This window comes from Spermophilus citellus (genome assembly GCF_964194105.1).
Source record: "Spermophilus citellus genome assembly, chromosome: 7".
NCBI classification, from domain to species: Eukaryota; Metazoa; Chordata; class Mammalia; order Rodentia; family Sciuridae; genus Spermophilus; species Spermophilus citellus.
The window spans coordinates 163,215,033-163,242,239 of NC_138188.1; the positions used below are offsets into that span (position 1 = coordinate 163,215,033).

The 27,207-nt window shown below is 58.9% G+C and overlaps 1 protein-coding gene across 7 annotated transcripts; it reads right to left on the minus strand.

Moving 5' to 3' along the window:
• On the minus strand, positions 1-26,211 carry CBS (cystathionine beta-synthase). 7 transcript variants are annotated; one of them, XM_081300689.1, is made up of 18 exons: positions 24,597-26,211; positions 16,588-16,780; positions 16,282-16,498; positions 13,659-13,765; positions 11,476-11,610; positions 11,049-11,128; positions 10,837-10,971; positions 10,428-10,497; positions 9,489-9,580; positions 8,720-8,845; positions 8,121-8,205; positions 6,772-6,877; positions 5,479-5,556; positions 5,233-5,367; positions 4,640-4,748; positions 2,614-2,698; positions 1,757-1,798; positions 1-264 (listed from the first exon to the last, which is right to left on the minus strand). In XM_081300689.1, the coding sequence occupies exons 3-18, from the start codon at positions 16,488-16,490 to the stop codon at positions 161-163; spliced, it is 1,698 nt and encodes a 565-aa protein (XP_081156815.1). In that variant the 5' UTR covers positions 16,491-16,498; positions 16,588-16,780; positions 24,597-26,211; the 3' UTR covers positions 1-160. The 7 variants fall into 7 exon arrangements, with proteins under 7 accessions (XP_081156815.1, XP_081156816.1, XP_081156817.1 ...); XM_081300690.1 differs by lacking the exon at positions 16,588-16,780 and adding an exon at positions 23,898-24,064; XM_081300691.1 differs by lacking the exon at positions 16,588-16,780 and having other exon boundaries at positions 24,615-26,211.
• Between the last annotated feature and the right edge of the window lie 996 nt (positions 26,212-27,207).

A 27,207-nucleotide genomic window follows, 5' to 3' on the forward strand; every position in this document is an offset into this window, starting at 1 on the left:
TGCAGTTCCACTTTTATGAATTGTCCAGACCAGGTGGCGCCAAGGCCTTTGCTGGCTGGCCTGGAACCGGCCTCTGTCTGCTCCTGCCACCCACAGGGGAATCTGCTTAGCATCTGGAAAAGCAGAGGGAGGGTGGGAGCAAGGTGCAGGACTTGCAGGTTCATTTCCCATCCTCCTCGCGGGCTGTCACGAAGTTCAACAGGTCAATGGCTGTGACAACCCCGAATACCATCTGCCGCTCGCTGGACTCGCCATTGCTGTGGTCTGGGGAAGAAGACAGGACCACTGGTCAGGAGGCACCTGGCACAAAGCGGATCTGAGGCAGCACGCCACCCCAGGGCTGCTGCAGGCCGGCCAGCAAGGAGGCTGTGCTAGCCCCTCCCCAGCCTCCTGTGGGTGGGGAGCACTGGGCAACCCAAACAGCCCAGGACCACGTTGTCTCCCTCCAACTGGAGCATGTGGGCAGAGCCAGGCTGCAGGCTGACCTAATCCAGGCCCCCAGAACGGATGGTCTGGGGGGCAGCACTGCTGGGCCCATGCCCCAGGTCACACTGGAGGTCTCACCACCTCAGGACAAGCCTTGGCCCTCTCTATGCCAAGGCACCCTAGTAGGAGGCTCAAGCCATTGGTGCCCTGAGCAACACCTGATCAGCCTCTGCCTGATTGTGTCAGCAGACGCAGTCCTTTCTCTGGGGCTCAGTCTTCAAATCAGTGCCAGCCCAGCCCCACACCGCATAGCCAGCAGGCAGAGGGTGGGTGGTTAATGTTCATCAGCTTGGCTGGGTCCTCCGGAATCTCGAGGTCTGCCCAGATAGTACTGGGATGTGTCTGTGAGTGTTCTGGATGAGCTCAGCACCTGAGTTAAGAACCCTGGAGGGCAGATGCCCTACCCGGTGTGGTGGGCCTTGTCCAATAAGTGGAGGGTCTGGACCAGCAAGGCCCGTCTCCCAGAGGAAGGGGGTTTTTCCTGACTTTGGATTTAAATGACACATCACCTCTCCTGGGCTCCAGGCTGCCAACTTCCCCTGCAGCTCTTGGGATTGAAACCTCCAAAATCACAGGCCAGTTCCTCACAACTCTCTTTCTACAGTTACCTACCCTGTCAGCCCTGTTCTCTTGGCAAGAGTCCCCTCCAGGCACACAGAGGGCAGGCAGGGCAGAAGGGACGACTACCCCGACCCCGCTTCCTGCCTGCGGCAGTGCTGCCTCTTCTGTTTTCATGAGCAGAGACCCTCGGGACTAGGGAGGCCCACAGTGGGCAGGGACCTTGGTGCCCCAGTAGGAGCCTCAGAAAAATAGAATCCAGAACAGAACCGGTGGCCTGGGCTGCCTTTGCCCTATGGACCCCCTAAAACCCGGCTCCACAGAGGACCAGTGGTCAGTATTTGAGGTCTGCAGATCATGCAGTCTGTCACAGCCATTCAACTCTTCCAATGTCACATGATGGAGCCCAGCGTGGGGACAAGTTCCAACAATACCTTCTCTGTGGGGCTGGGGTGTGCTCAGTGCGGAACACTGGCTCCCATGCCCAAGGCCCTGGGTTCCATCCCCAGCACCATAGGAAAAAACAAAAACACTTTGTGGACTCTGACGTTGGCACCCACTGTTTTCTGAGGTATTCAGATATAAGCAAATGTGGGATCAGAGGAGTACCCCCACCCAAGCTCAGGGTGGGACCCTGGATGCCTGTTGCCTCAGGAGGCTGTGGTTCTGAATGGAGGGCTATGTTTTCGAGGGGTGGGATGGACGTACATACCTGCAGGCCCCCCCACCACTCCTGACCAGGCCTGGTCCCGTGCTGCAGAGCCAAGGACGGGAGAGGGTTAGATTGTGGTCGCCCCAGGCCCTCACTGACCAGCCTTGGCTGGGCCCCAGGGCCCTCTGCTTCCCAGGCACTTAAATCCTGGGCTCTTAGAAGGCGAGGAGGACCCTGCTGGCCTTCCGATGCCCAGGAAGCAGCAGTGTGAGCAGGGACCACAGTGCCCCAGAGCTGGCTGGAAGCAGACACCAAGGTACGGCCACAAACAGTCCCTCAGGGCCAGCACCCAAGGGCAGGAGGCTGGCAAGTCAATGTGGCCTCTCCTGGGGACACGGGACATTGCCAGCAGCCAAGACTAAAACTGTTCCAGGTTTTCCTGGGATTGTCCCTTACAGTCCCAGAGACAGGCTAGGTGTGGTGGCAGACCCCTGTGATCCTCACTACTCACAAAGTAAACTTGAGCTGGGGATGTGGCTCAGTGGTAGGGTCCTAGCATGAGGCCCTGGGTTCAATGGCCAGTACAGCAAAAAACAAGCATCCCTGTGACTGCCTGCCACCTAGGGCCAAGAGCCCACTGAGCCTGAGCCCCTGCACTGCAGCAGAGGAGCCCCTGCCCAGGTGACAGCGGGGTTTGCCAAGCACTGCCTACCCTGCACATCCCTGGAGACGTGGCTGGGATCACAGGCTTCCATGGCCAAGAGCCTGGGGTGGGGAATACACAAGTCAGTACCACCCATTCCCCGTCACCCATGAAGGACAGGGGTGTCTTCTGCACACAGCAGGACTGTGCACGTGGAGGCCCAGGCCAATCAGCACCCCACCCTGAGGACAGAGCGCTGTGTGGACCCACTTACACTGGATCTGCTCATGGACCACCAGGGCAAAGTGGTCAATCTCCAGGACGTGCGAGAGGGTGCCCAGCGTGTCCGTCAGGCGGATCTGGAAGGGAACCGTGGAGCACTCACTGGAGATGGAAGGCTGCTGCCTGCAGCATAGCCACCCACAGTCCCTCCACGGAAAGGACGTGGGGTGGTGGGGAGGGCTGGCAGGGCACTGCCACGCCAGTCAGAGGATGGTGCAGCATTCAAGAAACACACTCAGATGAGCTGTCAGTCAGGGTAAGGGGGCCAGCAGATGCTGTTGGGAGGGGGTCAGAATGGCAGCCAGCTTTGTGAGCCCAGGTCAGGGGTCGCAGGGCTGAGGAGGGAGGGATTGGTTCTGGGATTCCTAGGGCCATACACACTGGGGTCTGTGACACTGTGATGACTCCCACTGGGGGCAAGCTCACACCTTGGAGGCATCTGTGGGACACAGGGTGCTGGGCCAGGAAGCCCCCTGCCCTCAGAGGGGCCCACCCTGCAGCCTTCACACCCTTCCCAGGGCCTGGTGCGGGATTCTCATCTTTTCCCAGTCCCACAACACACTGGGCGCGGCCACCTGACCCAGGGGGAAAATGGGCAGCAGCCCAGGCAGAGATGCAGGCCAGCCCGGACGGAGGGCTAGCAGCAGAAGTGGCCCCCTGCAGGCTGGAGAGAGCTCCCACGCCTGGCACAGACGAGAACACGCACAGGAGGCCAAAGAGCAATGGACACACTCCCCGCGAGGAAGGAGTCAGAGGTCAGCGCATGGCTTCCATGAACAGCCATGGGCAGGTCAGTCTTGCTGGTGGGGAGGCGAGCGGGGCAGGAAGAAGCGCTGGGGCTGATGGACGCGGGCGGTGAGGGTTTCCCGGGGGCATTTTACGTCAGATCATGGAACTACATGCTCAGCACCCACTGTGTGCAACCACACCTCACTTAGGAACAGAAGAGGTGTGAAGGAAGGAAACTTCCAGAACTAGTAGGCCATGGGGAAGGCTGATCAGGAGGTCAAAGCCAGCCTCCACAACTTAGTGAGGCCATGAACAACTCAGTGAGACCTTGTCTCCAAGTAAAATACCCCAAAGGGGCTGTGAATGTGGCTCAGTGGTTGAGTGCCCCAGGGCTCAGTCCACAGTGTTAAAAACAAGACAGACCAAGGCTGGGACAGACACCCGCCCTCTGCAGAGGGGCCCGTGGTCAGGGAGGCCCAGGAGGCCAAGTGAACAGCAGGAGAACCAGGCTGGGAGGCCTTGCCATGCGAGGGGACAGTGGGACAGGCCAGGACTCGGCACAGGGAGGGGCAGGGATTTCGGTTTTAACTCCAGATAGGCAGGCTTTGTGGGGGTTAGAGGCCCAAGGGCCCTGTGAGGACCACAAAAGAGGCCGTGACAGGTGACGGGAAGGGGGAGGGCCAGTGTCCGTGGGTGTGCGAGATGCGGGAGAGGTCAGGTCTGCCGCCTGCTCTGGGCAGAGCCCCTCAGCTCAGCAGCCTGCACAGCCAACGCTCCCTGTTCCAGCTCACAGGGTCTGTGTGGAGAGCCAGGCTCTGCCCGGGGCCAGCAGAAGCAACGCCAGGTACTGCCCTGGCAGCCAGGACCTGGCCAGCACAGGGCCTGCTCTGGCCCGTCCCTGAAGAGCTGGGTTCTTACGTGTCTCCCACGGAAGCAGACACAACAAAGATGAAGGGTTGAGAGAAAGACCACCTGCGGAGGCCCTTGGGCTGCATTGGTGGTCCCCAGGCTGCTGCTGACCCCAGGCCCCACCATGCAGCACCTGAGGGGAAGCGACCCTGGCCAGAGCTGCCCTTCTTGGCTCTGCACTTGCACCCTGGGCTTTGATGGGGTACAGCTGGCACCTGAGTGGGGTTACAGCCAGGGACCTGGTCCCCTTCCCCAGGAAGCACTTGTGCCCTGCTCTGAGGACAAACCAAGGCTGGAACAAATACCTGCCCTCTGCAGGTGCCCTGGAGAGAGGCAGAGGGTCCTGTGGGCAGGGGCTGCTCTACTCAGGGCATACCAACCGGTTTGAACTGCTTGTAGAGGACTTTGTGGACTTGGTCTGACGGCTGCACCTTCCCAGCAAGCAGGGACGACAGCATGTTCCCAAGAGTCACCATCCCCAGGATGGCCCTGCAGGGGATAGAGAATGGGTGGGGGAAGGCAGGGGTCAGACTTGCCCACAACTACACTGGGGGTCTCTGGCCTCCACATGGCAGGAACACAGAGATCCCCCAGGACATGGTGAACTCAAGTCCTGGACTATTTCTGTTCTCACAGGTGTGGAGACTCCCAGGACTTTAAATGCTAAACGTGGGACAGCTGGTCACCTGGGCATAGCTGCAGTGGACCTCTCCCTTGAGACACACCCCAAGGTGCCTGCCACCTGCCTCCTGGGCAGAGGCCCAGGGCAAAAGTGTGTACGTGAGCAATGAGGCAGTGAGCACCTTCTGCCGCTCCAGGGGCTGACCAGCGGGTAGCCAAGGTTCTGAACACTATGCACAGTGACCACAGCCTAGCAGCATGGGCCTCAGCTACCTTGTCTGATGACACCACACATAGGGCCCAAAGGACGGAGCTCTGCACTGGGGTGGGGTGGGGGGAAGCTGGGACTGACCCCGACTCCTCAACCACAGGCGCCTGGTCGAAGCCCTTCTCGCGGAGGATGGTGATGGTGTGCTCACAGGTGACGGTGGGCAGCACAGTCAGCGGGGCCGACAGGCTCAGCTCCTGAACTCGCAGGTGCCACCACCTAGGGAAAGGGAAGGCCGGGGACCAGTGCTTCACTGCAGGCCTCACCGCAGGGGCTACGGGGACCATGCACCCTGCCCAGGCGCTGTGTCCCTGCTCAGGACGTCCTTACCACGGTCTCTTCACCAAGAGGTCCTCCTCCTTCAAAAAGCCCTTCTGCAGCATCCACTTGTCACTCAGGAACTTGGACCTGCAGGGATTGTGGTGTCACCAAGGCCAAGGCCCCTACCACAGCCTCTGCACACGCCAGGTGCACACCCTGTGCATTCAGGGGACATGGTTCCTGGACCTTACTAGTCCAGGGACAGTGAGAGCCTGGCAGCAGGTCCAGGGTTCAGGAGGAAGGGGCATCTGGTCAGCCAGGGCACCATGCTTGGGCTGATGGGCTCAGAGCCTTGGGCACGGTTGTTTTCTGGGGCCTCTGTGCTCACAGCCCCCCAGGGGCCCCTAGGTAGCCTCTTCCTTGGCCTCCATGTCTGCCCCAACAGAGGAAGCCCACCCTGCTCAGTCAAAGGACAGCAGAGGAAGCCACACAGCTGCTGCTACCTCCTAAGAGGCAGCCAAGTACCACCACAGTGGGGCAGGGCAACCCCTGTGCCTGAGGGCGCACACGGGGCACACACGCACACTGACCCCTCACATTTCCTGCCCCACGCACACACCGAAACCACTCTCACAGACCAGGCTGCTCGCCAGCTCACATGTAGGCCCAGCAGCCCACCCAAGTGCTCAGGGAGACGCGCTGCTGGGGCAGGCAGGAGCCCTACTTGGGGCAACCTGGCAGTGGGCACCCAGGTATGAATCATCCCACGTCTGAGAACCCACCTGGGGGTGCCCACCCACTATGCCTGCCCAGCAAGGGCAGCAGGGTCATGCAGAGGCTCGGGCCAGGAGGAAGCCCTGTGATTAAGAGAGGGAATGGGGGATGGATGGCCTGTCCCAGCCCTGCTGCTCCACTGATCACAAGGCCTGCTGCAGGGCAGCTTCCCCCTGCTTCAGAGGGGCCTGGGGTGAGGCACTGCCCCATCGGGAGGAGCTGGAAGCTGAATGGCCACTCGGGGGACCAGGTCTGTCCTGCACGTCAAAGGCCATGGCAAGCCACAGCAAGTTCTACGGGACCCCAGCCAGGACTGGCCCTGCACAGGCTCTCTCAGGTCCAGGTCAGCAGGCACCTGGATGGCAGGGGCAGCAGGCTCTCCCTTAAGGACACTGGTGCCACACACTGGCCCATGGAGCTGAGCCTTGAGCGGCGATAGGGGCAGAGACAGGGCCCCAGAGCTCCTGAGGCCCTGCCACCTCCAGCTTCCTGCCGCCGGCTCCCTGGTGAGGCAGCGCAGGGCGGTGACAGCGGACAGGTGGTGTCGAGGTCAGGGGCAGGGCTGGAGGACAAGGGAGCAGGGCTCACATGTAGTTCCGCACGGAGTCGGGCAGGATGACCACACAGCGCTGACCTTCCTGCAGATCCTGGGCCGCCTTCACAGCCACAGCCATGGCGCTGCCGGAGCTGCCACCTGCCGAGGACCACGCAGCTGGCAATCTACACGCCTGGGTACGTGCACACCCGCACGCATGCCCAGGTACCCTCAGAGGCCCTGTGGGACGCTGGCACCGTGTGTGTGCTCCCTGCCCGTGAGTGCCTGTAGCACACCTGACCTCCTCTGGGCGGAGCTGTGGGCAGAGGAGCAGGGCCTGAAAGGACCCACACATGCTTGACATTCCCGCTGAGGGCGAGTAAGAAGGCCTAGGAGGAGGTGAGACTTTCTGATCGGGCAGGGCAAGGCTGGTGACAGGGGATGCCCAAGATGGGCTCTGGGTCCCACGCAAACACCCCTGGTCCTGTTTGAGTGCCAGGGATAGCCTGCCGTCTCAGCGGCTGCTCATGGTCACTCCACGAGGAGGTGGGTGACACCAGGTCCTGCCAACTGTGCCAGACCCTAGGAGCCTGAATCCAGGGGCTGCAGCTGCACCTCCAGCTGGGGCACACCTGGGCTGCGTCTGGACTTAGCTCTAAGTGGCCACAAGAGCGTGGCCTGCAGGGAGACCCTCCTCTCTAGGGAGGCAGTGGGCCTGCTGCCTGGCTCCCAGGGCCCAAGGCCAGGGAGCAAGTCGCCTTTCCCAAAAGCAGCGCTTGGCAGGTTCTTGTCATCAGCAGGGGCTTGGTCTGGGTGGGACTGGGTGGCAGGGACTGGCTGCGCGGAGGGCAGTTCCCACACATGGTGCTTCAAGTGGTAAAACCTGAGGTTTCACCAAACTGGCCCTGCTGTCCTGCATGGTATGGTCCCCAGTGCTGCTCTGTCCACCCTGAGCAGGCGGCTGAGGGCTCAGGTGAGGCCGGTGAGCCTAGTCCTGGACGGGCCTCTGGGCCACAGAGAAGGGGGCTGACAAGAATCTCCATCCATTTTCTTTGGGGCCACAAAGGTGGAGGGAGACCCAGCCCAGCCTCTCCAGGGCCCTGGGGGCACCCTGTCCTGGCTCTGGACCCTGCTGACGAGGAGCCCAACCATAGACAGGGCTGGTCTTGACTGAGAAGAGTACTCCGAGAGCTCTGCCAAGAGCCCTGCCCCGCCCACCCTCACCTGTGCAGGTAAGCACAAGCTACAGCAAGAGCAAGCAACTGCTGCAGAGGAAGGCCAGGGCAGATGGCCCCCAAGCAGGGCACTGCTGCGGGCACGCTGCCCCAGATAGCCTAGGAGCTGGCAGAGGGCATGGCCCCCGCTGCACCTGCCCCACCACCCCAGGGGCACCGCCACTCACCACACAGCAGTCCTTCCTGTGCAATCAGCATGCGGGCGAAGGCGAAGGACTCCTCATCGTTGCTCTTGAACCACTTGTCCACCACCTGTGGCCAGACACCATGGACGTCAGCAGGGGCAGGGACCACCTAAGACTTCTCTGGGTGACTGTGCCCCCAAAAAACCCAGCACTCCCGCCTGCAAACCTGGCGCGCTCTGCCCTTCCTGTTCCAACATGCTTCCCAACTACAGCCTCTGCCAGGACTGGGGGCTGCTACAGGGCCTGGCGTCTTACTTGGCCTTTTCCCCCACCGCCCAGCCGCAGTGAGCCGTGGAGGCAGCGCCAGGGCGTGAACTTGGACCTGGTAGTGCCCCTTCCCAGGACTTAACCCTGAGGACACCTGCTTTCGTTTATTTTTTTGAGTCGAGGTCTTACTAAGTTGCCAAGGCTGGCCTAGAACCTGCGACCCTCCTGCCCCAGCCTCCCGTCACTGACCCCAGTACCAGAAGCCCTCAAAGTCCCTATGCCAGTGCTTATTCTTCCGTCCCACTCAGTGGAAAGCCAGTGCCCAGGCACCAGGCTGCAGCTGCCTGGCCGGGCAGTGCTCTGGCCCAACCTACCGCCCTGTCCAGCACCGTGGGGATGAAGTCGTAGCCAATCCCTTCCACCTCGTAGAAGGTCTGGTCCGTCTGGTTCAGCTCTTCAGGCTCCGCAAGGATGGACCCTTCCGGGTCCACCCCGATGATCTGCAGAGTGGGTGGTTTTAGTGTTCAAGCTGGAGACTAAACCTCATCTGGACTTACTGCAGGAGCCACCCCCACTGCTAACACGTGACTCTTAATGACCCATCCACAGGGCACACATGCTGCTCTGGGGCTCAGAGGCAGGAAGAATGCCCAGAACCAGGCCCAGAGTAGGAGCTGTGACAACCCATCTGAAGCAGTGTCCTGAGCAGGACCCTCAGGGGTGACCTCCCATGGTTCCTTTGGAAAGGACCCCTCAGTACTGGGGCAGCCAGAGCCTTAAGGGACACAGGGAAGCTCTGGACATTGACCTCTTCCAGGTTGGTGGGCAATACCATCCAGAAAGAGTAGCCAGCCAGGTATGGCTGCAAGCCATCCTCAGACCAGCCCTGAACCCCAAATCCAGGGCCTGTCTCAACTCAACCCCCAGGCTGACCCTCATCTCCACTTAGCACAGCAGACCCCGGGTCATGGCAGGAGGAGACCCCACCCCTGAAGCTCCTGGACTGTCATCCAGCAACACTTGCCAAACATCCCTGGGGGTGCAGATGGCAGTGCTCTGCGGCTCAGCTCGGGGCCCGGTGAGAAAGGACAGTGGACCAGGCCTCAGGCCCAGCGGTGCCAACCCACCCCTGGCGCTACTCACTCTGCACCCAGGACACTTCTCCTTCAGCTTCCTGGCGATGCCTGTGATCGTGCCCCCCGTGCCCACAGTAGCCACCAGCATGTCCAGCTTCCCTGGTGGAGGGAGAAGGTCTCAGGCCAGTGTGGCCAGCCCCCACTCCTCACAATACCCAGAGCAAGCAGCCCAGTGATCAAGTGCCCCAAGGAAAGTCCATCCTCAAGCGCAAATGGAGCTCACGGCCTTCACGGGTCTGAGCAAGAAGACAGGGACGATGGGTTTTGCCCTGGCTCTGCTCAGAGATCCTCAGCTCTCAAAGCCCCCCATGGATGAGTCTGGAGCTGATGCCCACTGGGTGCAGGTGGCAGGACCGTGTCCCTTGTTGGTGATGGGAATAGTCCACTGAATTTTAAAAGGAAATGGGGCAGACTGCTCAGGCAGGGCGCTGGCACGCCTGGGCCACCCCAGACCCTCCGGGCGAGTCTGAGCACAGGCAGGCCCAGGCGCCGGCTGCAGCCCCCCGCAAGCCAGGCCTCTGTTGCCAAGTGAGAGGAGGCTGGCTCATAAAATGGGGCAAGCAAAGGCTTGGGCCAGCCTGTCACCTGGGCCAGTGCCAGCAGGCAGCCGAGGCTCCCGTCTCCCAGCTCTTTCCCACAGGGATCTGCTTGGCACAGCATCTCCCTGACCCCCGGGACTTGGCACTCGTGAGTGGACACGGTTCCAGGAGCCACATGCCTGTACAGACAATAAGCTAATTGTGGCCCTCAGCACCCAGCCTGGAGGTGAGGGAAACAGGGCTGAATTCACTACCCGCTGCAGCTCGTCCCGCTGCCCCGGAGGCCATTTTAGAGAGGAATATTTCAGAGGGGTTCTGCAGAGTGCATAGGAGTTGGCCAGGAAGAGGACGTGTACACTCCAGGCAACCAGGGACAAAGGAAACCGAGACCGATGGGGAGCACACACCATCACACTGCTGCAGGATCTCCTCCGCGGTGGCGTCGTAGTGGGCCAGGGGGTTGCTGGCATTGCGGTACTGTGCAGAGAGAGCCAAGGGCCAGGAGCGTGAAGGCCTCCGCCACACCAGCCACAGCCGCTGGCCCCCAGCTCAGTGGAGGGCCAGGGAGGAGCCCAAGGCCCGGGGCAGAGGCCCCCCAGAACACACAGCTCCTGTTCAGCCAGACACACGTCCAGGAGGAATCGAGTCTGCCGCCCGCAGAGCGCTCCGGGGCCTCGCTGAGCCGCAGCTGGCAGCACACAGGGCAGGAGCACCACAGGCCCAGCGCCCACCACACCACCCAGAGCCCACGGAGCCCCGGGGATCTCTCCGGTAGGCGCAGGACCAACCCCGGACGCCCGGGCTGCAGCACCTCACCTGGTCCAGGATGTGAGAATTGGGGATCTCGTTCTTCAGCCGCCACGCCACGCCCACATGGGACTCGGGGGAGTCGAACCTGGCGTTGGTGGGCGTCCTCACGATCTCTGCCCCCAGGGCCCGCAGGACATCCACCTGCAGGTGGAGAGCCACACCTCGTCCTCCCGTCAGGCCTGAGTTGGGGCCTGCCGCGACCCGCACCCAGCACCCACCTTCTCCATGCTCATCTTCTCCGGCATCACGATGATGCAGCGATAGCCCTTCACAGCTGCAGCCAGCGCCAGCCCGATCCCTGAGGGCAGCACGGAGGGTGTGAGGGGCCCGGGGGCTGGCCCTGCCCCTCCCTGTCAGGACACCAGGGACAAGCCCCAAGTCCAGCTGCCCTGCCAGGAAGGCCCTGGGCAGAGTACTGAGGACGTCCAGAACCCACCACGGCACCTACCACCCCACGTGGGGCCAAGGGAAGGCAGAGGCAGAACCACAGGCACCTCTGCTCACGAGGAAGAGCCCGGGGTCAGGATAGGACAGCAGCTGCAGCGGCCAGTGCAGAGCCAGCTGTGTTCACCCAGGAGGTGCTGAGTGGGAGGGTGGCCAGGGGACAGCCAGCACCCACCACCTCCTGCTGCTCCCGGCACCAACCTGTGTTCCCAGATGTCGGCTCAATGATCGTGTCCCCGGGTTTCAGGGTCCCATCACGCTCAGCGTCCTCAATCATGCGCAGGCTGATGCGGTCCTTCACACTCCCGCCCGCGTTGAAGAACTCACACTTGGCCACTGGGAGCCAGAGATGGTTCAGGAGGGAGAAGACCCCGACCCCGATGGACTCCTGCTTGCCCTCCGGCTACCAGACGCACCCCAGCGTGGCCCCAGGTTTGGGCTTACCCACTCTGGAAGTTGCCCCTCCACGCCCCTGCACCTGGGTGCTGGCGGATCAGGGCTTTCCCACTGCAGGCCACGCACACACCCCTACGGGGCACAGGGCGACTCTGCGAGATCGAGGGAAAGGCACCAAGGAGCCCCCACCAGGTGGACAGGCCACAATGTGTCCTCTGAGGCAGGCAGTCCCACTGCAGCAGGTAGGACTGCAGCAGGGCTGGCTGTGAGTCCCACACCCGAGGCCAGCTGAACTAGCGGGCCCTGCTGACCATCACCTTGATTGTCCTCCAGCCGCAGCTGGGGTCACTCCCCTGCCCGAAGCCCCTCCCAACTGCGCTCTGAGGCCAGGGGCCTAGCCTGGGCTCTTCTTCCTTTAGGGAAGTTCTCTCTCCCCAGCTCTCAAAGTCTTTAGTTTTCCAAGGGGGTGGGTATTAGTCTGCACCAGTACGGTTTGAAGGACCCTGGACTGACCTGCAACACCCACAAGCCACCCCCTCCTGGCTCATCTGTGTTTCTGAAAACCACAACCAAAAACTTCACCCCAGAACCAGGTGGAGGTGCTGTGGTTTGGGGTGGGGGGTGGGGTGACATGTGGCCAAGAGGCCTGCATCCCAGCGAGTTACCAGGAGGACGCCTCTCACAGCTGGGGACGGCCCTGCTTGGGAATCCAGCTGCCGGGCCAGGTTGGCCCACCTCGAGGCCACTACCAAGTGCAGACGTGGTCTGAGCAGCTTGGCTGGTGCCCTAGCCACCTCTGTACCGCCTGACAAAGGGACACAGCCCTGGTCTCCTGAAGGGGGCTGTTCTGGAGCAGTCTAGGTGCCTGGCAGTGCTCAGGGAGCGGGTCCACTTCTCTAGAGGGGGGCAGGAGGCAGGCCCCCAGGCCCTCCATGCCCTGTGCCTCCTGCTGTCTCAGGACACCCCATGGCAGGGACATCTCCTCTCTATGCAGCAGGGACCTTGGAGTAATAAGCCAGGTTCCTGGTCCCCAGCCTGTCCTCAAGCTCCTGGCCCTTCCGGCTGCCCTACTGCTGATTCGGACCCCAGACCCCGCTCCCTGGGGCTCAGGGGTGCAGGCCTCTCCCCCAGGAGGGTGCCCCTGCCTCTTCTGCTCTGGGAGCAGCTCCTTTACCCAGCAAAGGCTGAGGTTCGGTCCAGTGTTCACTGCGGCTGCTGACCCTCCTAGCCCTTTCTGCCTCGGCAGGGATTGGCTGAGCTCGGTCCCCACTACTGACATGGAGGATGGAAACCCCAACAGTGAGGCCTGGGAGAAAGAAACAGGAAGGGCCGGCCATACAGCGACGGCTTCCTTCCCACCCAAGGTGAGTCCTTCCCAGATGCCAGCCACGGGGGAGACAGTGTCCCCTCCAACCCACAAGTGACACTCTCTAGGAAACCCTGATCTCTTCCAAGACAACTGCTCCCAGGCACTGGCCACCGGCCCCTGCTCGCGGCCCCACTTCCCGAGTGCACAAAGCGACCTGTTCAGCGGCTCATTTTCCACCAGGGAAGTGGGCCCATGCCCGTGTGGTCCCATTCCTGAATAAAGGCTGAAATGACCTGTGACGTGTGTCTGGCCATCTCTCTGTTCTAACACTCACGAGCCAGCTGGACACAGAGATGGACCCTTCCTGTCCACTGATGGCTACACCCCTACCGAGGACTTGCCCACTTCCCCTGAAGTGGCCCGAGGGAAGCCCTGGGCACAATCTGCTCCGCTCTGCCTTGGGGTCTTCACCTCGCTCCTCACTCAAGGTCAGCTCCCCGCTGCCGGCAGCTCCGGGTGGCCCCTTGCTCACCCTGACGAACCCCTGCGGCACTTCCTTCTCCAACTCGACTGACATGACCTCCACTTGAGCCACCAGCAGGCTGCCTGCCCCACCGCCTGCAGCCCAGGCCTCATCTGGGGTCCGTCCCAGGGTCGGGGAGCGCGGGGCGGCACTCACGGAGCTCGCACTTGAGGCCAGCGCTCTTCCCGATCTTGTTGATCCTGACCATCGGGGTGTTCCCAATTTTCCTCAGAATATCTGGCAAGATTTTTGGAGAATTTGTCCTAAAAAGAAAAGGGAGTCCACAATTACTCAGACGAACAAGACCAGACACCAACGGTACGGGCAGGCAGTGCAGCTGCCCTCTTACAAAACAAACCAAGGACCACGGGGCTGGCTGCGGGGAAGGGTCTGGGCGGCCCAACAAGCCACAGGCGGGGAAAAATGACATCACAACACACACACACACACACACACACACACACACACACACACACACGCCCGCCCTCCTAACACCTGCCAAGCCCAAACACGGTAATTCCTGTGGATTAGCCAAGGGCACTGGAATGTACCACATTTGTGTCCTGATCTGAACATGTCCTTTGGTCACCTAAGACCTGATCAGTGGTAATGTGGTGACAGGTGCAAAGAACCTTTATTATTTTTCCAATTTCTTATGAGTTTTAAAATAATTTTCCAGTTAAAAAAAAAAAAAGTTAACAGCCAGGTGTGGTGGCACATGACTATAATCCCAGCGACCTGGGAGGCTGAGGCAGGAGGATAGCAAGTTTGAAGCCAGCCTCAGCAATTTAGAGAAACCCTGTCCCTCAAAATCAAAAGGGCTGAGGTGTGGTTCAGAGGAAGAGCACCTGCCCAGCGGGCACCAGGCTCTGGTTCCTCCCCATATCACAGGAGGGAAACGAGGTTAGAAACAACCTTGACTTAGAAACAACAGATCGGAGTCCCTGTTTCTAGAACATCTCTGCTGGGAATTCCAATCCCCCATCCCAGGGTCTGACTGCTAGGGTAGCTCTACTCCTCAGACCTCTGGCCAGCTAGGAGGACTGCAGGACCACAAGAAATGCCAGGCCTCTACCTGCCCTGGGCCCAGGACAATGCCAGCAGTTCTACCCGACAAGATGGTGACAGGGACAGGAAGGCTGTGAGGCCAGCGGCTGTCCACAGGTCTGTGTGCACAAAGTGTGGCCCAGGCAGGTTCCCAAATGACCTTCCTGTGGCTCCCTCCACCCCCAGCCGCAACCTCCTGAGAAGACTCCGCGGAGGGCCTGAGGAGGCCAGCTCCCACTCAGCATCAGAGAGCAAGGATCGCCACACCCCAGTGGTCGGGCACAGCTGCCTGCCCTGCAGGCCGGAACCCAGGAGGGAGTGGACAGGCCCTGCGGGGGGGTGCTTGGCTGGGCAGGATCAGGCTTGGCCCCCAGGGCAGGTGACAGGGTGCTCACTCAGCAGGCCACAGTCTGCAGGTGACGGGGCTGAGAGGTCCTGATTCACCTTATCTTAAGGGCTTATACTTTCAGCCAGGAGGCTGCGGGGCATCCCCAGACCTTAGCTTAGACCCCAACCTGTCACAGGGCCACCTGCCTGCCCTCCCCTGAGGCTCCCACAGGCCCTCTTCATAAGCCCACACCATCTTGGAAACCTCTGCAACTGGCCCCAGGCACCTGACCCCACCTGCCTGCTCTGTCTCTGGCCCCTGGGTCTCCCTGCCAGTAATCCCCAGGGACTGTGTCTCCCTCTAGTGGACCACAACTCCCTCCTGACTGTGGGGACTGGGGACAGGGCTATTTCGGGACAAGACTTCCCTGAGGCCAGTGTGCTCAGGCAGCAGCCAGGGACCTGCAGCCACACCCAGCCTCCGCAGCCTGGCCCCGCTGCTCTGGGCTGTCTGGGCAGCAAGGACTCATCCCTCTGGCCAGCTGCCCGAGTGGCCTCCTGGGCTGCCAGCACGAGGCTCCTGCAGAACCTGCAGGTGAGTGAATTTCGCTCTTCCTGTGGCCGCTGAGCCCCCGCACACTCCTGCTGACTGTTCAATCTGTGACCACTGGTGCGGCGCGCAGTGGGGGAGGACAGGCACTTTGGAAACCCGCTCTCCATCGGGAGGACTGTGCACTAAGGTCACCTGCAGCCTCAAACAGCAAGCTTGGCGTGTCCTTGCCAGGACAGGGAACGCTGTTTTCCACACGAGCAGCCCTGGGCTGTCCTACCGCAGAGCACTGAGAACACCGGACCAGCACAGGGTTGGAAAGACCCCACCAGGCCGGGCGCAGGCGAGGTGTCCTCCCAGCGGCTGCGGAGGTGAGGACTGCGAGTTCAAAGCCAGCCTCAGCAACTTAGCGAGGCACCAAGCAACTCAGGGAGACCCTGTCTCTAAACAAAACACGAAATAGGGCTGGGGTGTGGCTCAGCGGCCGAGTGCCCCTGGCTCAATCAACAGGACCAAAAAAAAGGCCTCCACCGGCCCTGGAACTCCATGAAAGGGCCCACGACAGGAGCCTGGCAAGAGGCCCAGACACCTGGCGGGGACACCTCTCCCAGCTACTCCCTACACCGACCTGGGCGGGCTGACCTGGGTGTGCTGACACATTTGCCCAGCTCAGTGTGCCCAGCTCAGCTGGGCAGCGGCCTGCCCAAACTCAGTGCTCCCCGCCAGCCCAGCCCTTTGTCACCCACCGTGATCACGAAGGGTACCCCCACCCCAGGTCCTGCTGGATGTGGCTTCCAGGTGATAAGCGGCTCCCGCCAGGGTAAGGGAGCACCCATCTGGCTGTCAGACACTCACAGAGCCTCCAGGTGAGACGCGTGGTGGTGCGGGGAGTCCGTGGTGGGCCTGCCCAGCTGCCAGGTGCACCTGCTGGGGATGTCAGGCCGGGTCCACAGATGTTCCTTGGCCTCCTTGTCCCCTGGAGGCCCCCTCTCTGGGCTCCCTTTCCCCAGGTGGTGTGGGCACCCTGCAGACCCCTCTTTCACCTGGGGCATCTCCGAAGGCATGCTGGGATCTGCAAGGGAAGGGAGAGACGTCATCTCAGGCTCCAGTGCTGGGGCATTCTGGCAAATCGGGCGCCTCAGGGCCTTGGAGTCCACTCACATCAGTGCACCAAGAAGAGCGTAAAGCAAGGCTCCAGCTGCCACAGATGACACTCTGGCTCCTCAGAAGTTAGACAGAACTACCATAGGACCAGCAATTCGATTCCCAGGCACCAATCCAGAAAATGGGAATAGGTGTTTGCACACCCGTGTGCACAGCGATGTTGTTTACAGAGCTCCCAGGTGGGAGGAAGCTGCAAGAGTCCACCAACAGATGAACGGATAAAACACCATGGGGCCCATCCAGCAATGGAGTAGTATTCAGCCACAAAGAGGAAGGAATTCTGACCCCTGCTACGACATGGTGGACCCTGAGTAAAAAGAAGCCAGATGAAGAGAAGACAGACACAGCTGATTCCACCGCGAGATCGCCCCACAAAGGCAACCCAGAGGGCAGAAGAGGCCAGCAGAGCCATGGGAGGGAGGAGTCATCACATGGTAAAGTTCTCATCCCGCAGGAGGGACACGTAGAAACGATCAGTCAGTCCAGCCAGCCCTCGGGAAACCAACTGCAGAGTAAGAGCGCTCAGAGGACGGGAACGGGGAGTGGCTGGGGACAGAGCCTGTGCCTGGCACACTCCAGGCTGGTCCACCTCCAGCACCAGAGAAAGGGGCAAATCAGGCAAAGCCGTGCGTGTGGGCACTTCCTGGTCAGCACTGAAGAACACCCTGTGATAGCGACCTGTGGGACAGGTACTGGGGCGTCACCGCCCACTGGAGGACATAGGACAGTGGGGGTCCTGGGAAGACGGAGGAGTGATGTGCGCCCCACCCGCCATCTACAGAAGGGTCAGCTCCCCAGGGCCCCTGCCTCTCCTGCAGAGGTGACTCTGGGTTCCCGGGGCCAGGTGGACCCCACAAGCCCAGGGGACCCCACAAGCCCCTGCTGGTGCTCTGCCTTGCCCCTGGGGAAACTTCAGCCAACCACAACAAGCATCTTAGAGTAAATGAACCCAAACAAGAAAAGGAAACAGGGAGGACCAGGCGCCTGGTGAAGCCCTGCCACTGCTGGCCACCTCCTGCCTCGGCATCCCCAGAAGGACCAGGCCTGGACACGCCTCTCTGCGGCCTCCTCCTTGACTGTCCCCAGGCCACAGCCAAGGCCAGCTCATGACTGCTCAAGTGACCACACTGAAGCTCTGAGCCCCTTCTCCTGGGACAGAGGCAGGGTGGGGGACCCTCAGCCCTGGGGGGGTCACTGCCTGAGAAAGTAACTGGCCCCTTTTGTAACAGACGTTGATAACTGGGAAACCAGGTGAGGGGAGGTAAGTGGGAACCGGTTCTGCTCAATTTCCCTCTCAATCTAAAGCTGTTTAAAAAAAAAAAAAAAAAGGTCAGCCTTGGCGCCTGCCTATAACCAGCGGCTCAGGAGGTGAGCAGGAGGAGGCCAAGGTCAACCAGCCTCAGCAATGGCCAGGTGCTAAGCAGCTCAGTGAGACTGTTTCTAAATAAAATACAAAATAGGACTGGGGTGGGGCTCAGTGGTCCAGTGCAACTGAGTTCAATCCCTGGTGCCCCCCAATTGTATTATGGGTGTAAAACGTCCTTTAAGGAGCATGTGGCAGGGGCTGAGGCTCAGGTGTCTCCCCCAGAACCCAGCCTGGCTCCTCCCCTGCTCCCCAGGCCATTTTGCCCTCAAGTCAGAGGCGGGTGAGGCCTCCTCACTCACTGTAATTGGAGGCCCCCCCCCTTACCAGCTGTCTCCAGGGCAGAGGAAGCCCGGCTGCCCTTCTTCCAGCACAGCACAGGCTGCGGCTGCACTCTCAGTAAAGCTGTGCCTGGGTTCAGAGGTTGGGCTCTCCCTTCCACCCGGGCCGCCTGCGCTGTGCCACGTTCTTCCCAACACTGCAGAAAGACCCCACTCCGTACAGCATGGTCCCTTCAGGGGCCATCTGTGCCTACAGGCAGGTGGTTCTCTCTCCTGGCCCAAGATCCCTGCTCTACACTGGTGTCCCCCACAGAGGCCAACAGCTGGCCTGGGGACCCCGGCTGTGGGACTAGCCACATGGCCCTGTAGACCAGGGCCCTGCCGAGGCACCATCCTGTGGGCAGAGTCCCCACAGAACCCAAAGCCACAGAAGTTGGCTCTGGGGAGTAGGTGGGACGTCCTGCTCCCACCCGCTGAGGTGTCACCTCCACGTGGCCAGATGCAGAAGCATCCTGGGGAGGAAGGCCATCCAGTTCCAGCCCCTGTGGACACCCCGCTGCAGCCCTGCTGGCACACACCAGCCAGTCCAGAGGGACCCAGTTTGGGCCAAATGAGGGGACCACAGCAAAGCCCTCTTAATGTGGGAATTGTCAAGTGGGACCATGAGCCCTCAGGCCATGTGGCTTCCAGAAGGGGCCACAGTTGTGGGAGAACTATACCCAGAAAATCCGAGCTTTGGGCACCCTCACCCCGCTGCTTTCCCTGGGCATTGGGGGACTCAGCAATCCGCCTCGCCTGGGGTGAGGCCAAGGACAAGGCCCCATGCCCGCTAACAAGGTCTACTTCACGCTCTGACTTGGCCTTTGCTGCTCAGCCACTGCAACTGGTTTTTAAATGCACGGGTTTCTTTCTCCTCCTCCTCCTCCCAAATCTCTGGGGAAAGAGGGTCACCTTTGTTCCCCACCCTAGGCAGAGTTACCTGAGCACACGCCCTCCGTGGGGAGGGCACCAGAAGACCTCAGAAAGGACTATCCCATATTAACAGGCGAGTTGCAGCCCTGGATGGAGAGCGCGTGGAAGGTAGCCTGAGTCACCTCTCTAACAGCCCCTGCTCCTGCTGAGGGGCAGAATCACAGCCCTGGGACAGGATCCCTGTGTTTCTCCTTTGCTAGAAAAGCAATAAAACTTCTTTTTCCTTTTTCTCAAACCTGTGTGCTTGTTATCGGATGGGCATCAGGGACAAGGACTAGCTTTTGGTAACAAATTTGGTACCCCAGTGGCCCTCTCCAGCTTTCTGGGGCAGGTCTGGCTCTCCAGGAAGCCACTCCCATGCTCAGGATGCCAGGTGGGGGGCACCCGGTTGACAGCCAGCTGCAACAGAGTTAGGAGATGGGAGAGTTGCGTCCCAGCAGCCCTGAAGCTCCTTTTGCTTTGGGGACTCCTGCCTTCTCCCCCCGAGTGGTACAGGTGGCTCCATCATGGTCCAGTTTGAGAAAGAGGAAACTCAACTCAGGGAAGTCGAGACAGCCTTGGCATCTGGTAGGTCCCCCGGTGCACACAGTGAGACCCTTGATTCACATCTAGTCCCTCTTTCTGGGGACATCTGTGGGGCCACTGGTGTAGGAGTCCTGGTTAAGCAGGGCTCTAGGACCTAGGGATATGTGCTCCCTTATGATCTGTTCTAGGTTCTCATTGGTTTGTTGGCCTTGTCTTGGGAATTCCCTCCAGTTGCTAATCTGTTTGCCTCTGTAACCGCCCTTTTAGACATGGCCAGAACCGCGTCGATCCTGTAGGGAGCCTCTTGGGGAAGACCTTGGCAGGTCAATATGAAGGTGCCCGTCCGTCAGCCGTGGTTTGGGGGCTCCTCTCTGGTTGTCTGTCTCTGTTTCTTTCTGTTCCATCGTCAAGTGAGCTGAAGAAAGGGTCAGCTCCAGGTAGAAGCCTAAGGTTTTACTATAACGTCCGGCTGTTGGTTAGCTTTCTGGATCATCGTACCCTCTTGCAGTTGGGGTTGGTCTCTCAGAGGTAAAGGGAGTGGAAGAAGTGTGTGCGCAGGTCTGCTGTCCGCAGGATCCCGCCTGCCAGCCCTGGTCTCAGTGGTCCTCTCTGTCCTGTTACTGGCCCTTTAATACACGGCCACTGCCTCCATCTTTCTGGTAGTCTCCTGAGCACAGAGACCTTGGCTGCATGGGCCCCCTTTAGGGATGAGCCTCTCTAAGAGAAAAAGGGTCCCTGTAACACAATCAGCCTGTCAAGGGTCTTTCTGGATTACTGAGGTTGGTCTTTCCGAGTAAAGTAGGAGAGAGAGACTGCACAGGCCTTGATGGGGTGCAGGAGGGGTGCAGCCCGCAGGGAGGGAGCCCAAGTGCCACAAGGCACTGCTCTGTGTGCAAGGACAACAGGACACCAGAAGAATGGTTAAACGGATTTCAGTCTTTCAAACCCAGTGCTGCACCCCCAGCACCGCCGCTCAGCCTGGCCCCAGCAGCCAGAGGTCATCTCAGTGCGGTCAAGGTCACCAGCCCTAAACTGGGAAAAAACAGAACAGAACAGCAGCCAGGGCTGTGGAGAGGGGGACAGAACCTGCCCGGCCCCACCTCCCAGCCCTGGGGGGTGGGGGCTACTGGCCACAAGGGATGTGGCAGGAGGTTCCAGCTCTGTTAGCTTAGGACCTGGGGACAGAAGCTGGGTGTGGTGGAGCTCGCCTCTAATCTAGTGGCTCAGGAGGCTGAGGCAGGAGGATCTGAGTTCAAAGCCAGCCTCAGCAACAGTGAGGTGCTAAGAAACTCAGTTGAGATCGTCTCTGAATGAAATGTAGAATAGGGCTGGGGATGGGGCTTGGTGGTTGAGTGCCCCTGAGTCTAATCCCTGGAACCCAACTCCCACCCCCAAAAACAGATCTGATAGGAGATGCTATTTGTTTAGAGAATATTCATCACTGGGGCAAAGCAATTCTTGCTATGACAGTACCCCACCAAACTGAATGCCCGGGGAGACGGGCAGAATGAATAACCGCACCCAGAAAAGAAAAATATAGAAACTAAGGCCAACCAATTTTGTTGGCAGCCTCTGCAAAGGGACCTTCAAGAAGCCTAAAGAAAAAGGGTGGAATGGCCTATCAATATGCTTAGTGTAAGGAAAAGGCCCCAAAGAAGCCTCTGGGTACAACTGACAGCGGAGCTCACTTAGAGATGATGGCATGTGATAATAGGGAGACAGGTCAGGCTCCAATATATGCTGTGCTCCAACCCTTTGACTGCAACCTGGGAGAAAAAAGATTAAGGCACAGTAGCAGACTGTTCAACCCTCTCCTGAGATGAAATATGTGGTGTGTAAATCAAATGCACAAATAAAACGCAAAAGGATTGTTTCAGAATGAGTTGAAGGAAGAATCCAAAACTAGAAAATATATTTTTTTAAAGTTATAGGCATGGAAATATATTTTAGCACAGAAAATTAGAAGATAAAAGGAATGTTTCTGGATGAGAAAATATTTTGTCTGGTAAAGTAATATTCTTGTGCTAAAGTCCAAGATGAAAGAGAACGAACTAAGGATATAAAGAAGTTGTGAATGTTTAGTAAGTTGCAGAAGGTAAATCTCAAAAAGTCTGTGTTTGTGATTACATGGATATAATTAGTATTCATTCAAAATTATTTGAACTTTAAAGCACTGGTATGGAACAAAGCCTGAAACATTAATCTGCTTTTATCTATCAATATAATTTTCTTATATCCATTAGGTTTTATTACTTGGAGAAAACTAAGTCTTGGGGCTGGGGATGTGGCTGGGGAGACCAAGAGGACCCAGAGGACAGGAAGCCAACCGGTGCACACTCGTAAAGAGGAGGGTTACTGGAGAGCGAAGTGTCCCTGATGCTTCCAAGAGAAGCCACTTGGGTCAACCAGACCTGGACCCATCCTGGCAAGTGGCTAAGGGAGCCAGGAGGCTTTATCATCAAGAGTGATCCCTCAGGCATCTCGGCGGACTCTTAAGAGTAGATAGGAACAGGGTCAGTTTTGGCAGGAGAGGCAGTATGGCCTAAAGCACGGTCCTACAGGGACTTTTAAAAGGAAGTAACTGGAGATGGTGTCAGCCCTACCCAAAGTAAGTAAAGCTGTTGGCTATATAGAAAGGGTTCTGTGTGACAGTGCCCAATAGTGATGTTCTAAAGGACTCTAGGCTACAGTCTGTCCTGAGTTAATTTGGGCCTGCTGTCCTAGGTCTATAAATCTTCCTAACCTCCTACATTGTAAACTGGATCTGTTTTTCACAGATACGATTATGAGTTCCTGTCTTCACGGTTTTCAGAGACTGGTTGAAATACTAACTGCTTCTGCGCTAATTGTGTACAAAAAAGGAAAGCTTTGCTGTCTCTATTGTTGTCTTCGCAGGATCCCTGCCCTGTGGATACCTTGTCCAGGTATCGACCACTCTGGATCTCTGGACTGCTCTGATGCTGAATGCCCTTCACTGTCCATGCCCCACCTGATAGAGAACAAAAACTTCCGGTTATTTCCCCAAATTTGCCCTCTTTCAACAGGTAGTTGCTTGGAGATGTTGTCACCGATTTTTTCATTGAAATGAAGTGTAAAACTGTCAGTGGGGAAATGCAACAGGGTCCACTTTTTAGGCTTTGACTTGGCCCTTGCTGCTCTGCCATTGCAACTGATTTTTAAAATGGACCTGTTTCTTTCTTTCTTTTTTTTTTTTTGGTGCTGGGGATTGAACCCATGGCCTTGTGCATGCAAGATAAGCACCCTACCAACAGAGCTATATCCCTTCTCCTCCTCTCTCCCTGCTCCTCCCTAACCTCAGGGAAAAGAGGAGGATCACCTTTCCTCCCCACCCTAGGCAGAGGTGTCTGAGCACACACCTACCAGGGGAATGAAGTAATCCTGACTTTGGGGAAGGAACAGAATATCTCAGAAATGATTATCTCCCCAATTAACAAGTGAATTACAGCCCAGATGGAGAACACGTGGAAGTAGCCTTTGAGTCTGGGCTTGAAAAGCCCTGGTCCCCTAATGGGCAGAATCTCAGCCTTTGGGACTGGAGTCCCCTGTGTTTCTCCTTTGCTGACAAAGCAATAAACATTCCTTTTCCTTTTTCTCAAAACTGTGTCCTTGTTATTGGACTCGCATACGGGATAAGGACCCCCAGTAACATGCGGTACCCCGCCAGCACCACCTCACATGCCCACCCCGCTTCACCTGCGGTAAGAGCAATTTGCGAGGGGCTGGGGATGTGGCTCAAGCTTAGCGCGCTCGCCTGGCGTGCGTGCGGCCCGGGTTCGATCCTCAGCACCACATACCAACAAAGATGTTGTGTCCGCCGAGAACTAAAAAATAAATATTGAAAATTCTCTCTCTCTCTCTCTCTCTCTTTAAAAAAAAAAAAAAAGAGCAATTTGCGAAAGTCTTTTCCCACCCAAATACACCTTAAAGTCAACCATCTACACCAACACAGTCTCCCCGACATCCCGCGGTCGGGCTCCACGCTCTGGCGCGCCGGGCCAGCACGGTTCGCTCCGCAGACCCAAGGATTGGGGTGGGGGCCGGGCCAACTGGACACCTATTTCTGAGCTTCAGGGCCCTCTGGACTCGAGGAAAGGGAGGGCTGCCGGCGGCAGAGGGAAGGGCGCTGGAGGCGGGAAGGGACCCACCGCTCAGACCCGGAGCACGGCCGGGCACGTGGGATGGCCTGGCTCCGCGTGTCCCGATGCAGATGATGCAACTCGCGCCCACGGGTAGGGGAGTGAGGGTGGGGCGATCGGACCCCAGCGAGGCCCTCGGTCCCAGGCGCCAAGGGTCTCTGCGAGCCGGAGCTCACCTGGATGCAGAAACGGGAAAGCGAGGCGGGCTGGGCTGGTCCGGTGCGCCTGGGTGAGCTGCAGCCCCGACGGCGACGAGGAGGAGAAGACCCGGGGGGCTGGCGGGCCTCGGTGGACCCGGCGGCGGACAGTGGGCGGAGGCGATTGGCCCAGCGGCGGAGGCGGAGGGCCGGTGCCGGCCAATCCCTGGGCGCAGAGCGTCCGGCCCTCGCGCGCCGCGCGGCCTCGCCCGGCCCCGCCCCCTCCCCACCGCCCTGCCCCCACCCCAGCCGACCCGCCCCGGCCCGCCTCCCCCGACCCCCGCCCGCCAGCCTGACCTGGGTCCGCGCCCGGCTTCCGGTTGCCGGGGAATCCTGGCCCCCTGCCCTCACCCCGCCCTCCCCCATTTTACTCCCCCACCCCCACCTCCGGGCCCCGGCGTCCCGCCCCGCTCCGCCGCCCGCCCGACCCCTCCCCTGGCCCAACTCCCCGGACCCCTCCGTCGGCGGGACAGCGGGTGGCGCTGCCTGAGTGCCCGGGTCCGGGTCTCACCTGGTGAACTTGTCGCACCTGGAGTCTGAGAAGGATTTGCGGCTGAGTTCAGGAAGCGAGCGGTGTCGAGAGTGGGGGTCCTGCTACCCCTGAGGCTGGATTCCAGGTTTGTCGCCGAGTCCACGTCGGCGCCCGGGGACTAGGTCGGTGTCCCCGCGGCGGCTTCCCGTGCCAGCGAGCTGCCGGCGGCCCTCTGCAGAACGCCCCTCTTCCCAGGCTCCGCGGTTCCCGGGCTCGGTGACCGCTCCCGCTGGACCGGGCCACCTGACGCTCGGAAGGCGCTTGACCAAAAGTCACAGAAGCGGTGTGGGACGGAAATGTCCCCGTAGCCCTCCCGGTACCAGGCTCCAGCGATGGCCGGCCCGGAGGGGGCGCTGATCGCGGTGCCCGAACGCTGCGCTCCGGCTGGGGAAGAGGCCGATCTCGGTGCCCCCTCCCCGTTGGCTCAACAGGTGTCCCCGACTCTGGAGTTATCCCGGGACCTAAAATGAGAGACGGGTCTAGGGAGGTGCCTGCAGGCGTTACCAGGGGCGCCTGCGCTGGCCACCTGCGCCTGCATTGGTTCACCAGGCACAGGAGCTCAGTCTGGGGAAGGGCGCCGGGTCTAACCAGGAGCCCTGGGTGGAGAGCAAGCGCAGGAATGTGGGAGCTCCCGTTGGACCAGAGGCAGGCAACGTCTCACTGCACAGGTGACATCTGAGCCAAGACCGGAGGAGCCACATCTTGTTCTGGAGAAGAATGTTCCGGGCTGAAAACTGCATGGGTAATGCCTGGGGCGGGTCAGAGGAGATGCTGAAGTCACCGCCGCAGGCAGGGAGGGAAAGGCCGGGGCGTCTGGGGGTCCTGTAGGGCAGAGGCCAGGGTCTGGATTTCAAAGTCCATATATATAGATATTTCTGACTGTCAGAAAGTGGCAAGAACAATACAAAGAATTACCAGAGCCCTTTTGCAAAACTTTCCAAATGTGGATATTCTTACTAGTCTGCTGGCTCCCCTCCTAGTCCCCTCCTCACACACACTGTCTGGCCACTTGGTAGTGGAGCGGGAGTTGCAGACGTGATGTCCCTGCTCCCCCTGGCTCTGGTGGCCCCCAGGCTTGCAGCAAGTGCCTGAGGGCGGTCTCTTCCACCTCTCCTTCTGTGGAGCGGTTTCTTGTCACTCCTTGTGTCTCAGGAGGTGGCTTTTTCCTTTTTGGCTCTGGGGATTGAGCCCAGGATGCTGGACTCCTGAGCCGCATCTCCAGCCCTTCCTGTTCTGGGAAGACTCCTGCCCAGCCAGGCCAGCAGCCTGCTGTCTTCCTGCCTGAGCCTCTGAGTTGCCAGGATCACAGGCTGGGCCTCGCCTGGGGAGGCAGGCAGAGTGTACAGAACAGACCTTTTGCGAGGTATTTTGACTTGGATGTGCCTCATGCTTCATTACAGACCCAGGGGACAGCCACCTGGCTGAAGGCCATGGATGGGATGTGCATCCTGGTCCAGACTGGGTGCCAGGTCCTGCTGTCTCCTGCTGTGGTGCTGACAGGGACCTGGGTAAGGAGCCTCCGCAGGCTTCTCCAGTGCGAAGCTACGGCCTTATCTTGGTCACTAATAAGTGTCTCTCGAGGCATGTTTTATGACGACGTGAATGTTCTGTGAGACTCAGCCATTCCCTAGTTTTAACACTTATTAATGGATTTCATCTCAATCAGTTCTTATTAAAATGTTTGCCAAACCCTGAGTCTTCTAGACCCAGTAGTCACTGGGCATCACACGCGTTAAGAGAGTTGCCTCCTGCCTAATTCTGTTTTATTTAGATTAGTGTGGATGCATAGATTCATTTTTTTCCACACAGACATTTAGCTGGGTGTGAAGCTGCGGGCCTGCGGTGCAGCTGCACAGGAGCTGAGGCAGGGGCTGGCAACACAGGGAGACCCCATCTCAAAAAAAAAATGGGAGAAGAAAGCATGTTTTATTATTGAAAATGCACAATGGATTCTACAATGAACACAAGTGTTTAGTAGTCAGAGTCGTGAAACTATCACTACAATTTAATTTCAACATTTTTGTCACCCCTGAAAGAAATCTTGTACCCATTAGCAGTCATCCCTGTTCCCCCTTCCCAATATTCCTTCCCTTACCTATACCTCCAGCTACAGGTAAGCCATCTCTTGCTAAAAAAAAGAAAAGAAACTGCACGTAAGTGTATGATTTAAAAAATAATTACAAAGGGGGCTGAATCTGGGTGCAGTAGTACACACCTATAATTCCAGCAACTCAGAAGGCTGAGACAGGAGGATCGCAAGTTAGAGGCCACTATCAGCAACTTTGCAAGACTCTGTCTCAAAATAAAAAGGGGTAGGGTTGTAGCTCAGTGGAAGCCTCCCCACCGGGGGTTCAAACTCCAGGACCTGGGGATGTAGCTTAATGATGTAATGCTTGCCCAGCACAAAGCTGTGCATTCCATCCCCAGTACTGACAAAAGGAAAAAAAAAAATTCTTCCCAAAGATTCCTAAACTTCAGATGTTGTGCTTTGAAACCACAGCGAGATGCACCTTCCATTGGGTGTGGGGGTGATTCTTCCTCTGCCACATGCTCTCCACCTTGGGACTTTTTTCTTTTTGTGGTGTGGGGA